This window comes from Drosophila elegans, unplaced genomic scaffold, assembly GCF_018152505.1.
Source record: "Drosophila elegans isolate 14027-0461.03 unplaced genomic scaffold, ASM1815250v1 contig_814, whole genome shotgun sequence".
Classification (NCBI taxonomy): Eukaryota; Metazoa; Arthropoda; class Insecta; order Diptera; family Drosophilidae; genus Drosophila; species Drosophila elegans.
The window spans coordinates 448,922-467,303 of NW_024546167.1; the positions used below are offsets into that span (position 1 = coordinate 448,922).

Here is an 18,382-nt window from a genome sequence, read left to right on the forward strand (position 1 = left end):
AATGAATCACAAGCGATAACAGTTAAGGCGAAAACTTACAGTTTCCTTGATTACAGACAAGTTGCTTTTCCCCCAGGCGAATATTGTGGGCGGAGGCGATTACTCATCCACATAGCAAGCAGACTGACAGAGGTGGCATGGAAAATGTGGGAAGGAACGAGGTTTTGAATACCCTTTATTGGTTTTTTAGAGAATATTTTTAAATATTATATTACTCGGTAAGCTTCTAAGCTATAAAAAAAACACGTTAGAGTCTGACGAACATATACCATTATTTTTTCTGCATTTAGGCGTTCCACTGGGAGAAAATTGTAAATGTATATGAAATTACTCAGAATAACCCCAGAATAAGAAAGCCAGTAAACTTTTAAATTTAATTATTAACTAATTCACCGTTTACTAGCGTTGCAAACAATTTAAATCTATTCCACATATTTATTTTATTTTGGAGCCCTACGCAAAGAGTACAAAATATCAAGAGACAGCACAGAAGGATACGTATATATAAGATTTAAATCTTAACTGTCATTAGAGCGAACGCAAAACTGCCAGCCAGAGCACTCGGAAGTGTTTAAGTGCACTTGAGTGGATTTTAATGGACTCAACTGGAAGGCGGACGGGGGAGATATGGGCGTGGCAGGGAGCAGAAATAGCAACACTCTAGACTCTTGAGACTCTAATCAAGCCTTTTGTCTCCGCTTGAGATCGGAATGAGGAACAGGAAGCTCAACCACTCCATCTGTTCCTCAATCATGATTTCGACTTAAAACTCTACACAGACATAAAAAGCTATACATATTTATGATGTTATAGTTTTTTATTTATGGAAGGAAACTTTATTTATAAACTTATTTTTAAGATATTTTAATGGCTTAATGTGCTGTTACAAATACTATTTAAATTTTGAACACCTTCAATTTGGGCATTATAGTTTACAATTAAATTGGAAGTGGAAACAACTAGTAATATTTCCTTTTTGTGTATATTTTCACTAGCCCAAAGCGTCGCTTAAATTTAATGTACGGTGCCCGCTTATTTCATGGACCATTTAATAACCAAAACATTTGCTAATTAGGCACCGAGTGGCCGCCATCAGCAATTGAAGCGGCGATGCGTGACTTAACCAGTACATTTCTCTCCGCACCATTATGCGAATCATATGCAAATAAACGGCAACTCAAGTGGGGGAAGGCCGGGCAGAAGTGGGAGTAACAATGAATGGAAAACTTATAAATAGGCCAGGATTTCTTGTTACAAATGCTCCATTCAACAACAAACTGAACTCGAGTCGACTCGCACTTCTATGGCCTACTTCATTAATATTTATACAAAGCGAGAAAAGTTTCCGAGTACCCGGGTAAATGGTTTTTGCCTTTGAATCCGCAATGCTTGAAATGAGGCGGGGACTTGGGGAGGTTTTTCTGCTCACTTCTGAAATCGTTTTCACCGTAATTGAACTATAAACGCGCCGAATCGCACATTTATTTGCTTGTTTATTTGGTTATTGTACGACTGTGCTCGCAAAAAAACAGGGAAATAAAATGCTGAATTCTAAATCAAATAAATAAATCAACCATAAGTTAAGCCAGTATTTACGTTGCATTTAAATGTGAAAACTGATTTTCATTATTGTCTTTCCACTCTTCATATATTTGCAGAAGCGCTTTAACATTGCGGTCGACTGAATCTACATCGAATTTTCAATTTGCAGGGTAAGTTGACAATAAACAACCACAAAATATCAAATGCAGAAAATCGCTTTTTGTGCTGTTAAGCTTGCAAACTACAAAAGGCATTGAGTAACTCTATCAACTCGGTTGCACTTGTCTCCGGGCCTGAAATAGATATTTTCGCCAATGGGAATGGAAATGTAATTAACGCCAGCTTATATGTTACATTTCCTTTTGCTTTGTCTGCCATCTGCAGCTTGTAGTTGCAGTTGCAGTTTCTCAGGTCTTGCCATCCAAATAAACAGCTTGTGATTTGGCCAAGCAGAAAATTAATTTGCAAGTTCGAAAGGTGTTGCTAAATGGGGCAAAGTTAGGCAAAAATCGCTTTGGCAGAACCATTCAAGCTAAAATAAGAGCTATCACTTACATGTTTTCTCATTGGTTATGAATATGATAGGTAATAAAATGCATTGTATGGATATTTATAAGCCTATTTAAATGTGTTATCGGGATTTGAAATTGACTGAATACAGTTTTAGCATTTTAAGCAATACAAGTTAAAAGTTAATTTAAAGGCTTTTAACCGATTAATAAATTCAAGAGCAAATCTTTTCCATTTGGACCTCAAAGTCTCTTAACCAAGATTCCATTTCTTAGCTCTGCACTTTGCAGAGTTATGTAGTTATCTGTATATCCTGACTGGAAAAAAGGACATTCAATCAGTGGGTACTTCCTTTGAGCTCCTACCACCTGCGTTGCTCCACCAAAAATGAAGTTAAAGCTCTTTTTATGGGGCCAACGTGAGCAACGTGAATGTTTTTGTTGATGTTGTTCGCGTGACTGTTATCCTTTGGATGTTTGCCTCCGGTTTGTTGATGCAGCCATCCTTTCTCCGTTCCTCCGGTTGTTTTATTTGCCGTACATCTTTGTTGACCGAGTGCAAGAGTGTAACTAACTTGAACGTTGTCCGCGCAAGGAATTTAATTTGTCGGCAAGTTGCCGGCAGGAAACATTGTTAGCGCAGCAAATTTGTTTACGTTTTATGCAATTTTTAATTAATTTGTCTCCAAAACAGGGATAGTTTTAAAGTTGGCATTTCGGGTTGAAAAAATGTACTTTTGAATAATTTAATGCATTCAGTAAAGAACGTATTTTAAAATATGAACAATAGTTGAAAACCTGCATATGCCAAATAGGACTATTCATTTTAATCCGCATGGGCAGCTTGACTTTTTCCATACATTTCCATGGCTGTTTGCTCAAGGATTATCCCTTGCCATCTTCGTGCTTGTGTGACCGTAAAGAGGACATTCACATTTGCATATATGCATGAGAAATTTGCTAAAAACTTTGCAACTAACCAAAGAAAAAAACCAAGTAACGAAGCAAGTCAAATAAGAGATCATCAGATTATACACAAAAGAGGAGGCAGCTGGCCTTAATTGTATTACAAAACGCATCGAAATGGAGTATGCAAATAGCAATATTTTACAAGTTTGCAAGGAAGCTTTGCCAACTACAACTTTGGGGCTGATCCTTTGACGGGCAGAAATCCTCAGGAATAAGTGGTCATGCATACTGCATAATAAACAAGCCAGCAAAACATGCATTTATTTATTTGAATGCCTAAACAAAACCCAGATTTTTATCACACAACCAAAAACCGAAAACAGCAAATACTGAATAAGCCAGAATGAGTGACAAACTGGCTCAAGTAAAAGATACATTGACCAGAGATACAGGATACAACACTGACATTGGCGTATGCTTAGGTTTCCTGTAACTCGGTTTTTGCTATTTGCATACAAAGCATTTGACTTTTGTTCTAGATGACAAATAAAATAAACGATATACACATGTTTGGCCGTCTGGTCAGCAGTCTGTGGGTTTGATTGGCCTGCTCCATCCGACAGATACAGATACGGATTCAGCTACAGATACAGATAGAGCTACTGAACAACTGAGTTGCCTACGTGACTGCGACACGACCAATTAGTGTTGTCCTGTCCACAGACCGCCTGCCGTTTCCCAGGCATCCAGCTCCCGGCAAATTAAAGACTTAAAGCCCATGCAAATACCCATATTCATGCAGGCTGTCGCCTGTAATTCAAAGCAGGCATTGAATTCAACACCTTTTATGAAGAGCTCGGCGCATGCACATGCATACAAAATCCAACAAAGCTGGGGAAAAGGAGTTGTGCCATTGTGGCTGTGTTCTTGTTATTTGATGACTATTTTAAGGACACTTTGCCGGCGTCGCTTTGCCCAAGTGCCAGTGCACAAAGTGATAAAAAAAAAAACCTAAAAAAGATGCTCGCACATAGAGAATAAAATGATAACCGTAGTGGAGTAAGCCGAGTACGCGAATTTGATGAAAGACCAAGGAAAATAAACCGAAGAAACAGGAAAAGGGGAAGGATTCATTAAAGTGAAATACCCTTTTGGCAAAATTAAGGGAAACAGTACAGGTTAAATATAATTAAAAATACTATTTTCCTAATAATGTTTACTTTTACTTTTTTAAATTTAGAATAATTGCAAGGAATACTTTTTACATAGAAACTTTATATTAAATACCAAATTAAATTACAAAGAAATGTTTAAGGCTTAAAAAAAGGTTGCAATAAGCTCTTTAACGTTAAAAAATAATTATCATACCTTTAAGTTCCTGGTAAATTCCCCAATTCAGCTTCGATCAAAGTCCGAAAACCCTTAGTCAGAGTACTGAAATGAAATTTGCCCAGCAGAAATCTCCAATGACGGTGGCAGACTTCAAAGTGAATGAAAATCGTAAGAAAAACTGATGGGGAAACCGAACTTCACACAACGAAGGAAAAGAGAGAAAGGGAAGGCTAAAAAGTAAACAACCATTATGCACTCCACATAAACGCTTGGGTTCGGGCAGTAAGATGCTATCGAGAGGGAAAATGGCAGTTGGGCAGCATAAACACATTTTACAGGACCACTCTCTCCTCCCCCAGTCACACACAGCGGGAAAAATAAACGAGTTCAAAAGATATGCGGGAAAAAATTGAAGGAACAGCGTTGGAAATATCTGAATATATCACCAGGAACCAAGGGGAAAAGGACAACCGCAGGAGGAAAGCGGAAAATGCAAAACAAACAGAAAATTTTCAGATGGTGGACAAAAAAAAAAGGAAAACGAAGGCGACGAGACACTTTGCCGCCAACGCAAATATACCCCGAAAAAGGGAGTGGACAAAAATGGGAAGTGGACTTCAGGAGCAGTGTTGGGCAAAGCGGGAATAACAAATCGCTGTTAAAAAATTATGTTTTAAATATATTAAGTTACCGTTAATTGAAAATACCTCTAAGCAAGTAGTGCCAAGAAATTCTTAATGTATCATTATATTGAGAATATTGTTAAATTATCAATAATGAGAAACAAAACATTATTAAACAATATTCTTACTAACCGAAAGAAACAAAACAAAATGCCGTGCCACAAATATTAACACCGTTTTGAAATCACTTCAAAAATATTCGTTGTCTTTCATAATATTCAACAGAATTCTATCCTTAAACTATTTTTAACTAGTTTCAGAACCTTAGTGATTTCTGAAAAGATATTATTTCGAGAAAAGTTACAAAAAAATTGAAATTTTTGTAAAAAAAAAGAAAAAAAATATTGTGCTTACCGAAACCATTATTCAAAAAAAATTTTAAAAATTGTTTTGTTTTTTTTTTTTAATAGAACTTAAGACTGAGGAAATACTCATTTAAATGTGGGTCTAAAAATGTCTCAATTTCTCAGCACTGTCGATAAAAATACAGGAGAGAAAAGAAGGAAAAGACCGGAAGGCGGGGGCAACAGCCAGAAATGGCGACATCGTTGGCCACTCAGCAGCGCTTGACACTTGAAGCAAATGACAATGTGGCCGGCAAGGACAACGAAAGGACAACGCTAAAGAGCACAACAAGGACAATACAAAACAAATAAGGCAAACACACATAAATATTTCAATTTCTGTTCGAAAAATTTCACTTATGCATATATATGTGTGGCATTTATGTACGTAAAGTAAAGATGAAATATTGAGCGGGCATAAAATTAAATCCACACTCAAACATACAAAGAGGAAGGATGTCGAAGTGGACCAGTTGGCATAACAAACTGCTGATAAAGCGAAAAGCTTGCTCGCGAATGGGGAAAACATTAAAATAAGGGAAGAAGGAAAAACATCTGCGGGCCCCAAACAGTCATAAATAAATGGAAACTCAACGATGTTCCCAAAATTGTGGAAATATATTTGCTGTTTTTGGTTTCGGTTTCAGTTCGGTTTGGTGCCAATTTCACATGACAGAGGCTCCATGAACGCACTTTCCAAAAATTGGCTACATTGCCAGCATATGTTTCTGCAATTACTTGTCAATTAATTGCCACGGATTTTAAATGTTTTTGAATTAAAAAAATACATTTCTTTGCCACTAAACGTTTAAGTGACTTAAAGTTACTTTCAGCCCTAAACGATTCTAACTTTGAAATATTTTTTTAGGGAAAAATTAATATTAAACAAAGTAAATTGTGACAAACATTGTAGCCTGCTGACAGCTTATTTTTTGTTATCTGGATTTTACCTCGTTTCTAACCAGTTATACACGGTCAGCTAATTTTCTTATATTCCAAAAGAAAATTCCGTTTGCTAGTTCTCCGCCTCCTCGTTATGGACACGCCTACACATATGCCATGCAATTGGCGGTCCAACTTTACTGTCAATCAAGTGCCAGCCATCCAGCCATTTGAAAATTTATTTTCTTTTGTTAGTCAGCTAGAGGAAAACCCTCCGGTGAGAACTGCTTATCAGCGTCATAGAAGCTATATCTGTACTCCCCCACATGCATATATATGTGCGGAATTCCGTCGAGAAATTGTCAGAGAGACATTTGCATGTGTATTTGGTTGTTGCCTGGTTGAGTTTCTTTTTTTGTTGCAACATTGACATTTACGCAACATGTCCCTGTTGCATGTTCGCAATTTGCATTTGCAAATAGTTGCCAAAACGAACATCAAATGCGGCTTGACAGAGAGGCAGGATCACAAAAGGAGCGGAAAAATGTAAATGCTGGCGCTCTAACACTATAAAAAATAAGGTCTTAAAGTCTAAGCATTGAACTCAAAAAAGGAACCCAAAAAAATTTTGTCTTTTCTAAAGTAACTGTTAGGGCTTTTAGTGGCAAAACGAAATATTATTTGGTTTGCCAGGAAAAAGCCTTAATATGTATTTACCTTAACAAACAATTTTAATTTTTTTAAGCGTTAATTGTGCAACCCTACTCTTTCACTACACGATTTTTCGATGAATTTTTGATTTTAATGAAAGTTCCAAGTGCACAAGCTAAAATTTCCAATTTAAGATTTTACAAAAAAAATTTCTACATGCCACTAACTTTATTATGATTTTTTTCGGGATTGAGAGTCTTCAAAAACTGTATATTTTTTGCGAACTGTACTGCCATCATTTTGACTTTTCCGAACGAAAGTTTGTAAATATGCATGCAAATTTTGCCCGTTCTTGCTTTTTTGTTTTCAATTTGGCTGCCTGGAGTAAGCATTTGTGTGGGCGGCTTGGGAGGTGATTTTCCCCACAGTTTTAGTTACAGTTTTCGGTTTCGGTTTCATGTTTGCCATGTTGCGGCTGCTCGTGTTGCCTGGTTTTGTTGTTTGCCTCTTGGCATGCATTTTGATAGTTTCAGCTGCCGTTTTCCCCCCACCAAACTTCGGCTCTTTCATAAATGCAGATACAATATGCGAGTGTAGCTCTTTGTATGTCAGCTGGCGTGTGTGGATGTGTTATAGATTGGAATATTGGGCATATTGATAACCACACAACGACAGCAACTAACTGGTGTACTTGGGGATAACATCAATATTCTATTTCTGGCCAGGAGCATTTTTCATTTGAATCCCATCTCGGGCGTTAATTTGCATTCTAAAAATGCCACAAGGCTACCACAGAGTCTCTATTCTGTTTTTTTTTTTCGGTATTAGCATATTGAAATTTGATCTGTGCGTGTACCTGTGTGGCAGTTGGTTTGTTCGTCAATTAAAGCATTCATTTCCCAAGACTATTTTCCATTTTTCAGCTGGGATTTCAGAATGATTTGGCTTTGAATACCATTAGAAATTCGTTAGGGCTTTAATTCGAAAACGAAGAATCGAAGCAGGAATTGAATTCGATTACGAAGAATTATTCTTAAAATAAAATGAATAGATAAAGGTATTTTTAACCAGTTTTCCAAGAATATTTATGGTTGGAAGAGCCCAAAAGTGCTGACGCAAATTTATTGCAAACTTAGCTAGAAATAAACTAAGGCCTTTCATTTCTGGGAAAAAGTGTTCACCGAATATCTTCAACCTGAAAGAGCAATTAAAAAACTGTTGGTTTTCATTCTGGTAAATCACTTAAAATTATTAACAAACTTCGGCTCCTGTAGTCCGGGCCTAAAAGCAAGCTGAATAAAGTTAGCCAGGTTCAATCTGCTGCCATGACCAACGAGAAAAGAAAACTTCAAGGAAATCCTACACACTCACAAGCTCAGATAAGAAAATCAGGGGTTGGGTAAGTGCAAATCAGAAAAAAGTGCGTTAAGTTTTTCCCCAGGTCTTTTTTCTTTCCCTTTGCTGACTTAACAACATACAAATGATGAAAATGAATGACTACATTCTCGAAGCAGTGAATGAATGAATGAGTGAGTACATGAATAAATGCATGAACTGATGTTTGCATGTGGAACGCGATGCTGAAAGCAGCTTACTCACGTTTGTGTAATCAGTGTGAAACCAGCGCAGGCCAAAAAAAGGGAAAAAGAAAAGCTTATGGCAAAGAAAAATTCAAAGGAAAAAGAAAAACAGTCTATCGAACGTTGTACACCCCTTAGAGAAACGTATACACTTTGCTAATTAATAATCCTAGAAAAAGACATTAAAACCACAAGGGCTTTAAAATGATTTTAAAAGGTGTCTAAAGTATGGAATGGAAAAAGTACATCGGACTTATAATACATTGTTGTATACTTTTATACAAATATTTTGTTTATATAAACATTCAAATGATTCTGTGGCAAAAGCAGATAATAAGAAACTATATATGAAATGGATAAAATTTATTAATTTGTTTTTTTATCGGTTTGTTCTTAAATTAACGATTATAAAAAGAGAATACGCCCAGCGATTCTTGGATTTAAAGATACGGGAGAACGAAGAAACCGTTCGCTAAGTTCAATATACATGATGACATGAGCCACTCATGCCAGGATTTTTCTTCTCTTGCTCCTGCCTCCTTTTCACAGGATTGAGTGACACGTCGCCGTTTCGGGTGATGAAAATTCCATGTGACAATCGCTGTAAGCTGTATGAGGGGGCGGGCTGAGCTTAGGGCGTGGCCAAGGCAAATACCTTTATTGTATGTCAACGTGTCAAAGCCAAAAGCGCCAAAGTCAATTCGACTTGTGGTTGTCGCTCCTTGTCGTTGACAATTTTCCAACAAGTTTTTTCTTTTGCTTTTTCACAATTTTCCACACGCGCTACAAAATCACCCCCGGCTGCGTTAGATTGGCTTAGCTTTTGGCCAAAATGTTATGGCCCGGCTTTAAGGCTTTGGCTCTTAATGCACTCGCAATGACTCAACAATGGCGCTGCAGTCCATAAAGCGACACGCACCCATTAAAACTATTTAACGAGCAATTAAAATTGAGCCAGTGAAGCACAAAAAAACAAAACTGTACAAAAACTGAAAAGTGCAAGTCAATTGCATTTATCAAATGCTGCCAATTAGAGCAGGCGAACGAACAAAAGAATTTACTTGCGAAAAAAACGAAGGGCAGAGCAGTTCCAAAACAAAAGCCAAGTCAGGGCACTAAAAATTTATGACAGCAACTAACCTCAAAATGGGAATGCCAACCCTGGGCGCTTTACGGCCCAAATGCTGTGCCAAAGCTTGAGGAATACCCTGTACTTTAGGTTAGACTCTTTAAATATGTCGGAATAAAAAAGATAAATTTTTCAGATGCAACATTAATGCAAATATAATAAACAGAAGTCGTATCCAAGAAAAGGGATATGAAATTACTGAATCATATATACAATGATAAACTTAGGAAGGATTTCTCATTGTCAGGTTAAGCTTTGACATTAAGTTAATTGCAGTTTTGAAATCATTACTTTCTCAACATCATGTAAGAGTTTATTTGACTAAAAACTCATAACTGGGGTTATGTTCATATTAATTATAATATGTTTGGCTACTTTTCTATTTCAAGATTATTTTTCCGAATTTCTTTCCGATTTGTGAGACTACAATACCTTTCAATTTGACTTGAGAAATTGGGGGTTAGGAATTAAATTTTAAAATATATTTATTTTTAAAGGGTATTTAAAATTGTGGTCCAAAAACTAAAACTTTTTGTGGTTTTTGCTTTGGCGCCAATGATGTCGAAAGTTGATTGCGTTTTAATGGCCAAGGCGGTGCACAAAGTTTGGGCCACCATCCCCTCGCCGGTCGAGATATGCATTGGGAAAAGGAACATTTCTAATTATTTAATGGCTACGCCGCATGCAGTTTTGTTATGCAAATGGCCCCATGGCCTGCCAAATATTTACGACTGGGGGCGTGTTTGGTTGCAGTATATTTCCATTTCCAACTGCAAAGCGAAACTTTCCAATCATTATTGCAGGCGCACTCACACATGGAGTGCAGAAAACTCTCGCACACACACATGCACACTCTGCTGGGCACGTAATGACCTCCCTCCCTTTTCCTTTGTGCAGTGATACGTGCGAAGCAAACAAAAAGAGCACGGCCAAACAAAAGGCGCTAACAAAAAAAAATTGGAGCCACAACCATAATCGGGCTTAAAGTGCTCGGGAAACTGGGTGAAGAATTTCCCACTTATAAGGGAAAAGGCCGAGTGCCAAGCACATTAAATTACGACTTTGGTAAAAGAAAAGGAGCGCACTTGAATTTCCAACTTTTGCATACACTTTGTACATTCAAATAAAGTGCAGGAAACGGTTGCAAATACTACATTTTTATCTGATTTCGCATTTACCGCTGGAAAATTTCTGCATAGGCTAAGGCAATAAATATAAAATCAATCTAGAAAAGCCATTTCCGGTCAAGTGGTCTAAGGTTCCTTAGCTCTTAAAAAATTTAGAGAACAAAAAAATGCTTTTGTTTAAAAGTAACTTAGGCAGACATAAAAATTTGTACAATGTTTAATTTAGTTTGTGAAAAGAATTATACAAAATACAAAGCTGGGACAATTTTTTTCAAAAGTTTACCTCCTAAACCTGATGCTTGTTATATTAAATTTTATTATATTCAACAATTGCTGACTTTTATTAAAAATAAGTGAATTTTTCAGAATTTTTAGCTGAATAAGTCCTTCTTATATCCTATAAATCGCAGCTGAATTGGCATGTCCTTTGTAATTATTGGCTGGCTTTGTTCTGCGGTGTGAATGTCACCAAATGGGAGGGCATCTATCCAATTTCAGTTCTCCATGCTGTGCATGTGTCCTTTTGACAAGGACGTACCCGCTAACTTGATTGCCATTTCAATTGACCGCAGTTTTAGAATGCTCTTTTTGCCATTACCATGGGCTGTGGAATTGGCAGCTACAGCTACAGCTACAGCTTCTGGCTTTTGTGAGGCTGTGACCGCCTTTTGTCCACTTCCGCATCATTACGGACTCTGTCGCTTTTGTCGGTCTCATCTATCCATATCTCCCACCATCTGCCTCCAGTACGCCCGCTTTTCGGCTACCATTTCCCGGCTAACATTTCCCGGCTTTTTCTAGCTTTTTGTGGTTGGCGGGCGGCTAATCTGTCGCGCTCATTGAATGCCCCGAATAGAAATCTGGAGTCGGGTCAGTCGACCGGAAGTTGCCAAAGCTGCCGGATGCATCGATAGTCATTTGCCATGTGTGGGATTTGTGTATTGTTCAGATAGTATTTTCTCCGCATTTCTGTCCCGTTTTTCTGAGAGAGGAATTTCAATTAGCGTTCGCCTTTGACTGAACTAGACCGGGAAAAGTATGCTACAAAAATAGTTGCGGTAAAGGAACTCTTTTCTAATAAAGCTCCAGAGATTTTTCAAGCTTTTAGCTCTTAATAGCTAAAAAGTGGAAATCTGGTTAGATATTTCATATACATTTCTTTTAGTTGCGTTGCAAAAATATTGACTTACAAAAAATCTCTTTGATATCTGAAGAATAGGAGACTCTAAAATATATAAAGCAGCGTGAATTTTTGTTGCTGTTTTTATATTTACGACACAATAAAAAAAAAGAGCTCTAATTTATATTTACTACACAATACAAATAGAACCGCAAGTTAAATATGCAAGAATTTAACGAAAACATTTAATTTTCTTAGACCAAGCCAAATCACGATAACAAGCCACAAATCAAGCGGATGCCGAAACGAAATTGAAACATAAAAAAAATTAAATGAAATGCTGAACCGAGCAAAACGACTCAAATTAATAGTGTCTTGAAGGGCGAAGAGAAACCATTTCAATGGCCAGACATCCTGGCATGCTGGTACCCTTAAAAAAGGAAGAGGAAAAACCCGAACGAGTACAGGAAATGTGCAGGGCAGACAGTCGAAAAAAGAAAAGGAACCCGAGCAGTCGGGAACTTTAAACAAAAACATCCTTTCTGCGGTTGGTGCAAACTGAAATGAAATGAATCCTGCTCAGAAGCAGAAACCATTGCCTACTTTCGGGCGTTTAGCCAGGCACTTTTCAATTTAGTTGCCATCGCCAATTTGCACAGACAAACTGCAGCTGCCACAAACAAAGTTTGCCGCTCGGCGAGGAAAACTCTAGAGTCGAGCTCTCTGCGAGTTGATGGCCTTTTAAAGCCATTTGAAGCGATTTCTGCCATGGCCAGTGGCAAGTTTTCCGCCAGCGCCAGCACCACCGCCAAAACAGCAAAAGACCAAAAACGCTTTGCGGTTTTTCCAGCTGCTCCTTCTTCTTCCACTGCGGCTTTTCCGCCGCAGTTTTGTGGCCAGCTCCCAGCACTTTCAACCAGTTTTCCGTTGTGTGTCTGTTCATGATTTATGTTGTCTCGCCTTGGAGCTGCAAAATCTTGGGTCGGCAAGCGCGAAAAAAGGAAAAATACGGGGAAAAACACCACTTGTCAGTCAATGCAGTTGGAGTCTTGGAGTTGTTATGGAGTTAACCTTTTATTGAAGAACAAACAAGCAAAAAACTAAGAGGAAAATGCTCGGTGGAACATGCAAAAGTTGAAGCGATTTGCTTCTTAGAAACTTTGTGGTTTTTGTCCCACCCACACGTTTCCACCTGTTTTCCACTCACCTCCGTTTGTTTGCCCAACTTCTTTAAGTGAACCTAATGGCCTGATGTCTTCGATGAGTTTATTTGTTTGCCCAACTTCTGTTTGCCTTGCCCTGGACAATTTAGTTAAGAAAATTATCGTTTGACTGTCAAGTGTTGACTCGGCTTTCGCCCACTCACATGTGCTCTAAAGCAACAAAGTTGCTGCAAAGAAGTTAGGTGGAGAGTGCTTGACAGGCTGAAATGTTGACAGGCAGGAAAACTTGAATATGAAAGTTGGTTAATTGAATTGAATTCATTAGGAAGCCAGCAGAGTATACCGAAATAAATAATCACATAAAATAGATACTAAATAAATAAGTAGGAAATAGACAGTTAGTGAAATAAAGTCTTGCATCTAAGCAAACGGATTGTATTCAATTCATTTGAGACTTACCTTTTATGTGCTTATGTAACCAAAATCCAATTAGTAGATAGAAAGCAAACAATTAATTTGTTGCGTGACAAAAGAATTATTTAGCAAAAAGGAATATAGGGTTTTATTTTATAAATCACAAATAAAATGTAATCTAAATTAATAAGCATATAAATAAAAGTAGAACCAGGCAATTAGCCTCTAATTAGACTCAAAGCTAAGCCACAAGTGCAAGCTTTGCCAACTAAATATTCCCTATTGGACAACACTGCGTATACGAAATGTACTTATCAACTTTCACATATTTCTCTGCTTACAGGGAGCCACATGTTAACTGCCAACCACTGCCGGGCAAAAATTCCCATGACATGGTCAACAAGTTTATGAAGGTAACACAAAAAAAAATACCTACACGGTGGTCCAAAAATGAAAACCACTAGAAAAACTTCATCTACAACTGCCAACATCAGAGAGAGAAGGGAAAAAGCAAACTTTGCTACCCACTTGATATGTTAAATCTGCGTGAATTTATCAACTTTACTAATTAACAGCGTTTCCCCTGCAGCCCAGAGGGCCAAATACTGTTTACATTTGCAACATGAGAAATTGTTGGGCCAACAGCAGCAACACACGGGGCCAAAACTTGTTAACGGTATCACTTATGTAAGTTCATTAGCAGCAGAGCCCAGCCATCAATCAAATCAGCAAACTGGCCAACTGACTTGGCCAACATCGGTTCGGTTAGTTTGCGTTCGCGTTCCTCGACTGGAAGTGAAATGAAAATTAGAATGAACACACACACACACACACACGTTCACGGAGATCGACTGATGGAGTGACAGGTGAGTATATGGGTGCGTGTGTGTGTGTGTGGAGCAGGATTCCAGGCTCCGTGTTCGGGGTTCGGTTGTCCTTGTTCCGGTACGGATCCTTGGACAATGCCCGAGGGCAACGCGTTGTCACGTGAGCAGCGAGCAGGGCAATCAACGAATCAGGCAACCAATCAAGCGGCGTGTGACATGCAACTGAAGCATCTACGTGACCTCGATGAACAGAGAATCGCAGTCCAATCCAAGCCCACCCGGGGCAACCACAGTGGTGCCATCACCTCCTGATTTATCTTTACTTTGCATTTAAACTTTTTGGTTAGACTTGCTCTTGACAACATCTTCTACATCTCTTGATTAGCCTTGGCTAATAAATAATAAAATATATACATTCCCTGATAAGTTTTTCCACCGGTGGTCCATTAACTACCAAGAAATTTTAAATAATAAAATTAAAAACTATACCAAAGCATAGAAATTGCTAGTTAGCAATCAAGCTTTATAATTAAAAATAAACTTGTCGTACACCTGTTAAAAAATAAAACGTAGAAATTCATTCCATTTTGCACTCAATTAAAATATATTTCGATTTAATTTTCATGCATTTCGGTTTTTAATTTGACTTTTTTCGGAATTGACTTTAATATCTGAAAATTTAATTTGAATTAAAGCCATAATTAATTATAAAAATTCATTTAAAGGAAATAGAAATTATTTGAAATCATATATATATTTAAAACTTATTAAAATATTTTAAAATTTAATTATGCAATTTATTAGGCACTGTAATTAAAATTGTGATTTAATATTTAATTTAAATATTAAGTATAACATGTTCAATAGTCAGATTTTTATTTTTACTATTCAATTTTTGTATCAGAGTAAAAGTTTCCTGTAAAACTTTAAACAAATATCAGACTTGGTGACTTTAATTTTCCAAAATAGTTAGTTTTCCGTAAACCACTTTTGCCACCTAAACTCCACACTGTTACCTGAGTCCGTGGCTTTCTCACGGTGAGTTTCACACTCTATATTGCATTATGGACTGGTCGAACGTGCGTCTGTCAAGCTGCGAGTCCTGCCCAAGGACATGGAGTCCAGGCTCCCAGTCTTCGGCCCCGCATGCCAACACTTCTCCAACGAGTCCTCCTCCTGCTGGCCGTTTGGTCCCTGCGACACGTCAATGCTTTCATCATTTAATTAACTGCTTCGTGCGGCTAAATGGCCAGGTGGTAACTGGAGAGGACGGATGCGTAGTCGTCCCATCCACATCTCACGTTTCAATTTGCAAGCAACCAGGAGCCAGGAGAACGGCCCACTCCTTGGAGGCTCACTTTGCATGCCACGTTTGATTGATCGCTCACCTGGGTGCCAGACTAAACGGGAAATTCGACTGTCACTTTCCCTTGGTCAGTTGGGAATTGTGAGCAAGTCAGCAGCAGACAGATCCAAATGATGATAATGCAATGAGTAGTCGATGGATACTATTGACAGTTCCAAGCGATGGAAACTGCCACCTGGCAGTCCTGATTACTTAGTTATACCGAATTAAATAATGAAAGTAAGGCTTTGTTACATTTGCTTTGGTCATAGAGATCAATCAGAACTTAAAAAGTAGACCACAATTCAAATGCTAGTTTCCTACGGAACGCTCAAATTATATAAATTTTATGTATTTATATTGAATAACCCTGTGTTTCTTTGCTCGGAAGCTCTTTTAAATAAATCGTAAAATTAATAGGAGAGAAATATTGAAAATTTACAAAAGCAATAAAACGAAAAGTGAACGGTTTCCTATTATTATTATTGAGTTGTATTTTCTGAAAACGCCGATAGTCAAAACCAATTCGGATTCAGCTTATCCTCTTTTAGCCTGACAAATCAATTGTGACCATTTTTTGAACAACTTTTGAACGCAAGGTGCTTATCCTTCCACTTGTCTCCTTTGCATCCTGATTACTTCTAAATGCAAAGAGAAAAGCGAGTAGAACTCAGACTATCGCATTAAGAGATAAGCTTGTGTGTGAATAATTTATGGTTTCCAAAACAAGTCAAACCAACAAAAGGGAAAAGTTACACCACCTCTATCTGTACTTGGGCAGATTGAAAAGAAATCCAAAAGCGATATTTACGTTGATTTATGTTTTTATTTTCTGCATTATTTTCGAGTTTATATTTAAAACATTAGACAACGTCAGGCGGCGACACAAAAGAGATAAAAACGGAGCTGAGAGCTGCAAAAATAAAACTGCAGCTGCAGCAACAAAACTCTGAGCAAATGTAGGTAGAATGTGGAATGTGGAATGTCGAGCTGAAAAGCGGGCATAGATAAAGCGGCAGGGTGAAAGGGCAGACAGACAAATAAAGCGGAAATGTTAACAGCAACGAATGGCGCCGGCGACAGGAGAAAAAGGAAGCGAAATTCGGGAGGGGGTGGAGGTCAGAGGTTGAGTTTTCCTCCTCCTGCATTTTCATTTTGTACACGATTTCCGCTTAAGCACATGGGACAAGCTATCCCAGCTCGATTTCCCCCAGCCATGTGCGTATAATTTATGTTGCAATTTATATATGTATTTTTCATCTCTCCTTTTTTTTCGGGGAACTCCAATTGACTGTCAGTCGAGCGGTGAAATATTCAGTGGAACAGACAGGTGAGGAGGCAGGTGAGAAGTTGCTGCAACGTGTTGTTGACATCAATACCTTGGAGAACTGAAAAGAGCAAATGCACAGATAAAAATAGGTAGCATTTGATAAATGGCAAAGTTTTTTTAAATTTGGGGACTGATTTTAATGATCCGAACTATAAGTATATTACTGGAGAATTTACTTTTCATGAACTGCAGAGTAAGACACTACTTCTTAAGCCATCGGACTATATAATACATATCTGTAAATAAATAAGCTAATAAATTAAAAAGTCTCATATCCTTTAAATATTTTATTAGTTTTAAATTAATATAAAACAAGAAAGAAAGCAAACTTCGGCAAGCCGAAGTTCATATACCCTTGCAGCTATCGCAAGAATTAAATATTTTTGAAAACATTAAAATTATGATTTACTTGCGTATATGTTTAAAAACATTGAAGCTATGACGATTTGCAGCTTAATTATTTGATTGTTCTTTTATATATTTTTATTATTTGTATGGGAGCTATATGATATAGTCGTCCGATTTTGATGAAATTTAAACCGTAAATCGAAAATATTTAACCATTACTAAATGTCGAAGAACTAAACAAAAAATTAAAAAACAGAAAAGTTATAATTTTTTTCTCATTTATTTTTCCGATTGTTCCTATGGGAGCTATATGCTATAGTCGTCCGATTTTGATGAAATTTTTACCATAATTCTGAAATATTTAACCATTGCTTTATGTCGAGGAACAAAACAAAAAATTAAAAAACAGAAAAGTTATAATTTTTTTTCATTTATTTCTCCGATTGTTCCTATGGGAGCTATATGCTATAGTCGTCCGATCCGGCTCGTTCCGACTTATATACTACCTGCAATAGAAAGACAACTTTTGGGAAAGTTTCATGCAGATAGCTTTAAAACTGAGAGACTAGTTCGCATATAAACGGACGGACAGACGGACAGACGGACAGACGGACGGACAGACGGACAGACGGACATGGCTAGATCGACTCGCCTAGTGATGCTGATCAAGAATATATATACTTTATAGGGTCGGAGATGTCTCCTTCACTGCGTTGCAAACTTCTGACTGAAATTATAATACCCTCTGCAAGGGTATAATTAGATTAGCTTAGTTTTTCTGTATTTTGCGTACTAGTTAATTAAAGACCCTATAAAACCGAACACTTTATATGGGGCTATATTTTTTTATATGTACTTCATGCAGCAGTTGAACAATTCTTTCAAGTCCTTGCTTAAACAGAAAAGATCAGGGGAAAAGAGGCAAACAAGACAATAAAGGGACCTGCATGAAAGAAGAAAATGCCAGTCAAGAGGGGTCCACAACGGAACACATTCCTTTGCAAATGTCAAGTAAATAGTTGTTTGCTCGACAATTGGCAACAGGCTGCCTAAGAACAAGAACTCCTTCAAGACAATTCCCTCTTAGAGCTTTGTCTACCATTCTTGTTATTTAAGCCCGTTAAGGAAACTTTAAGCATTAGTAGAA

General features: G+C 37.6%; 1 protein-coding gene and 1 long non-coding RNA gene across 2 annotated transcripts in view; one reads left to right on the forward strand and one right to left on the reverse strand.

Moving 5' to 3' along the window:
- LOC108141920 overlaps window positions 1–14,752 on the forward strand; it is a 44,878-nt gene extending 30,126 nt beyond the window's left edge. The window contains exons 3-4 of the long non-coding RNA XR_001774273.2: window positions 1,659–1,712; window positions 13,729–14,752. This is a non-coding gene — a long non-coding RNA (uncharacterized LOC108141920). The remainder of the gene's footprint in view (window positions 1–1,658; window positions 1,713–13,728) is intronic.
- Window positions 1,686–9,940, reverse strand: LOC108141919. Its single transcript, XM_017265543.2, is given in 4 exon segments — window positions 1,686–7,221; window positions 7,224–7,467; window positions 7,470–7,568; window positions 7,570–9,940. Coding segments are annotated over 4 exon segments (468 nt in total). The 5' UTR covers window positions 7,621–9,940; the 3' UTR covers window positions 1,686–7,147.
- Window positions 14,753–18,382: the final 3,630 nt, after the last annotated feature.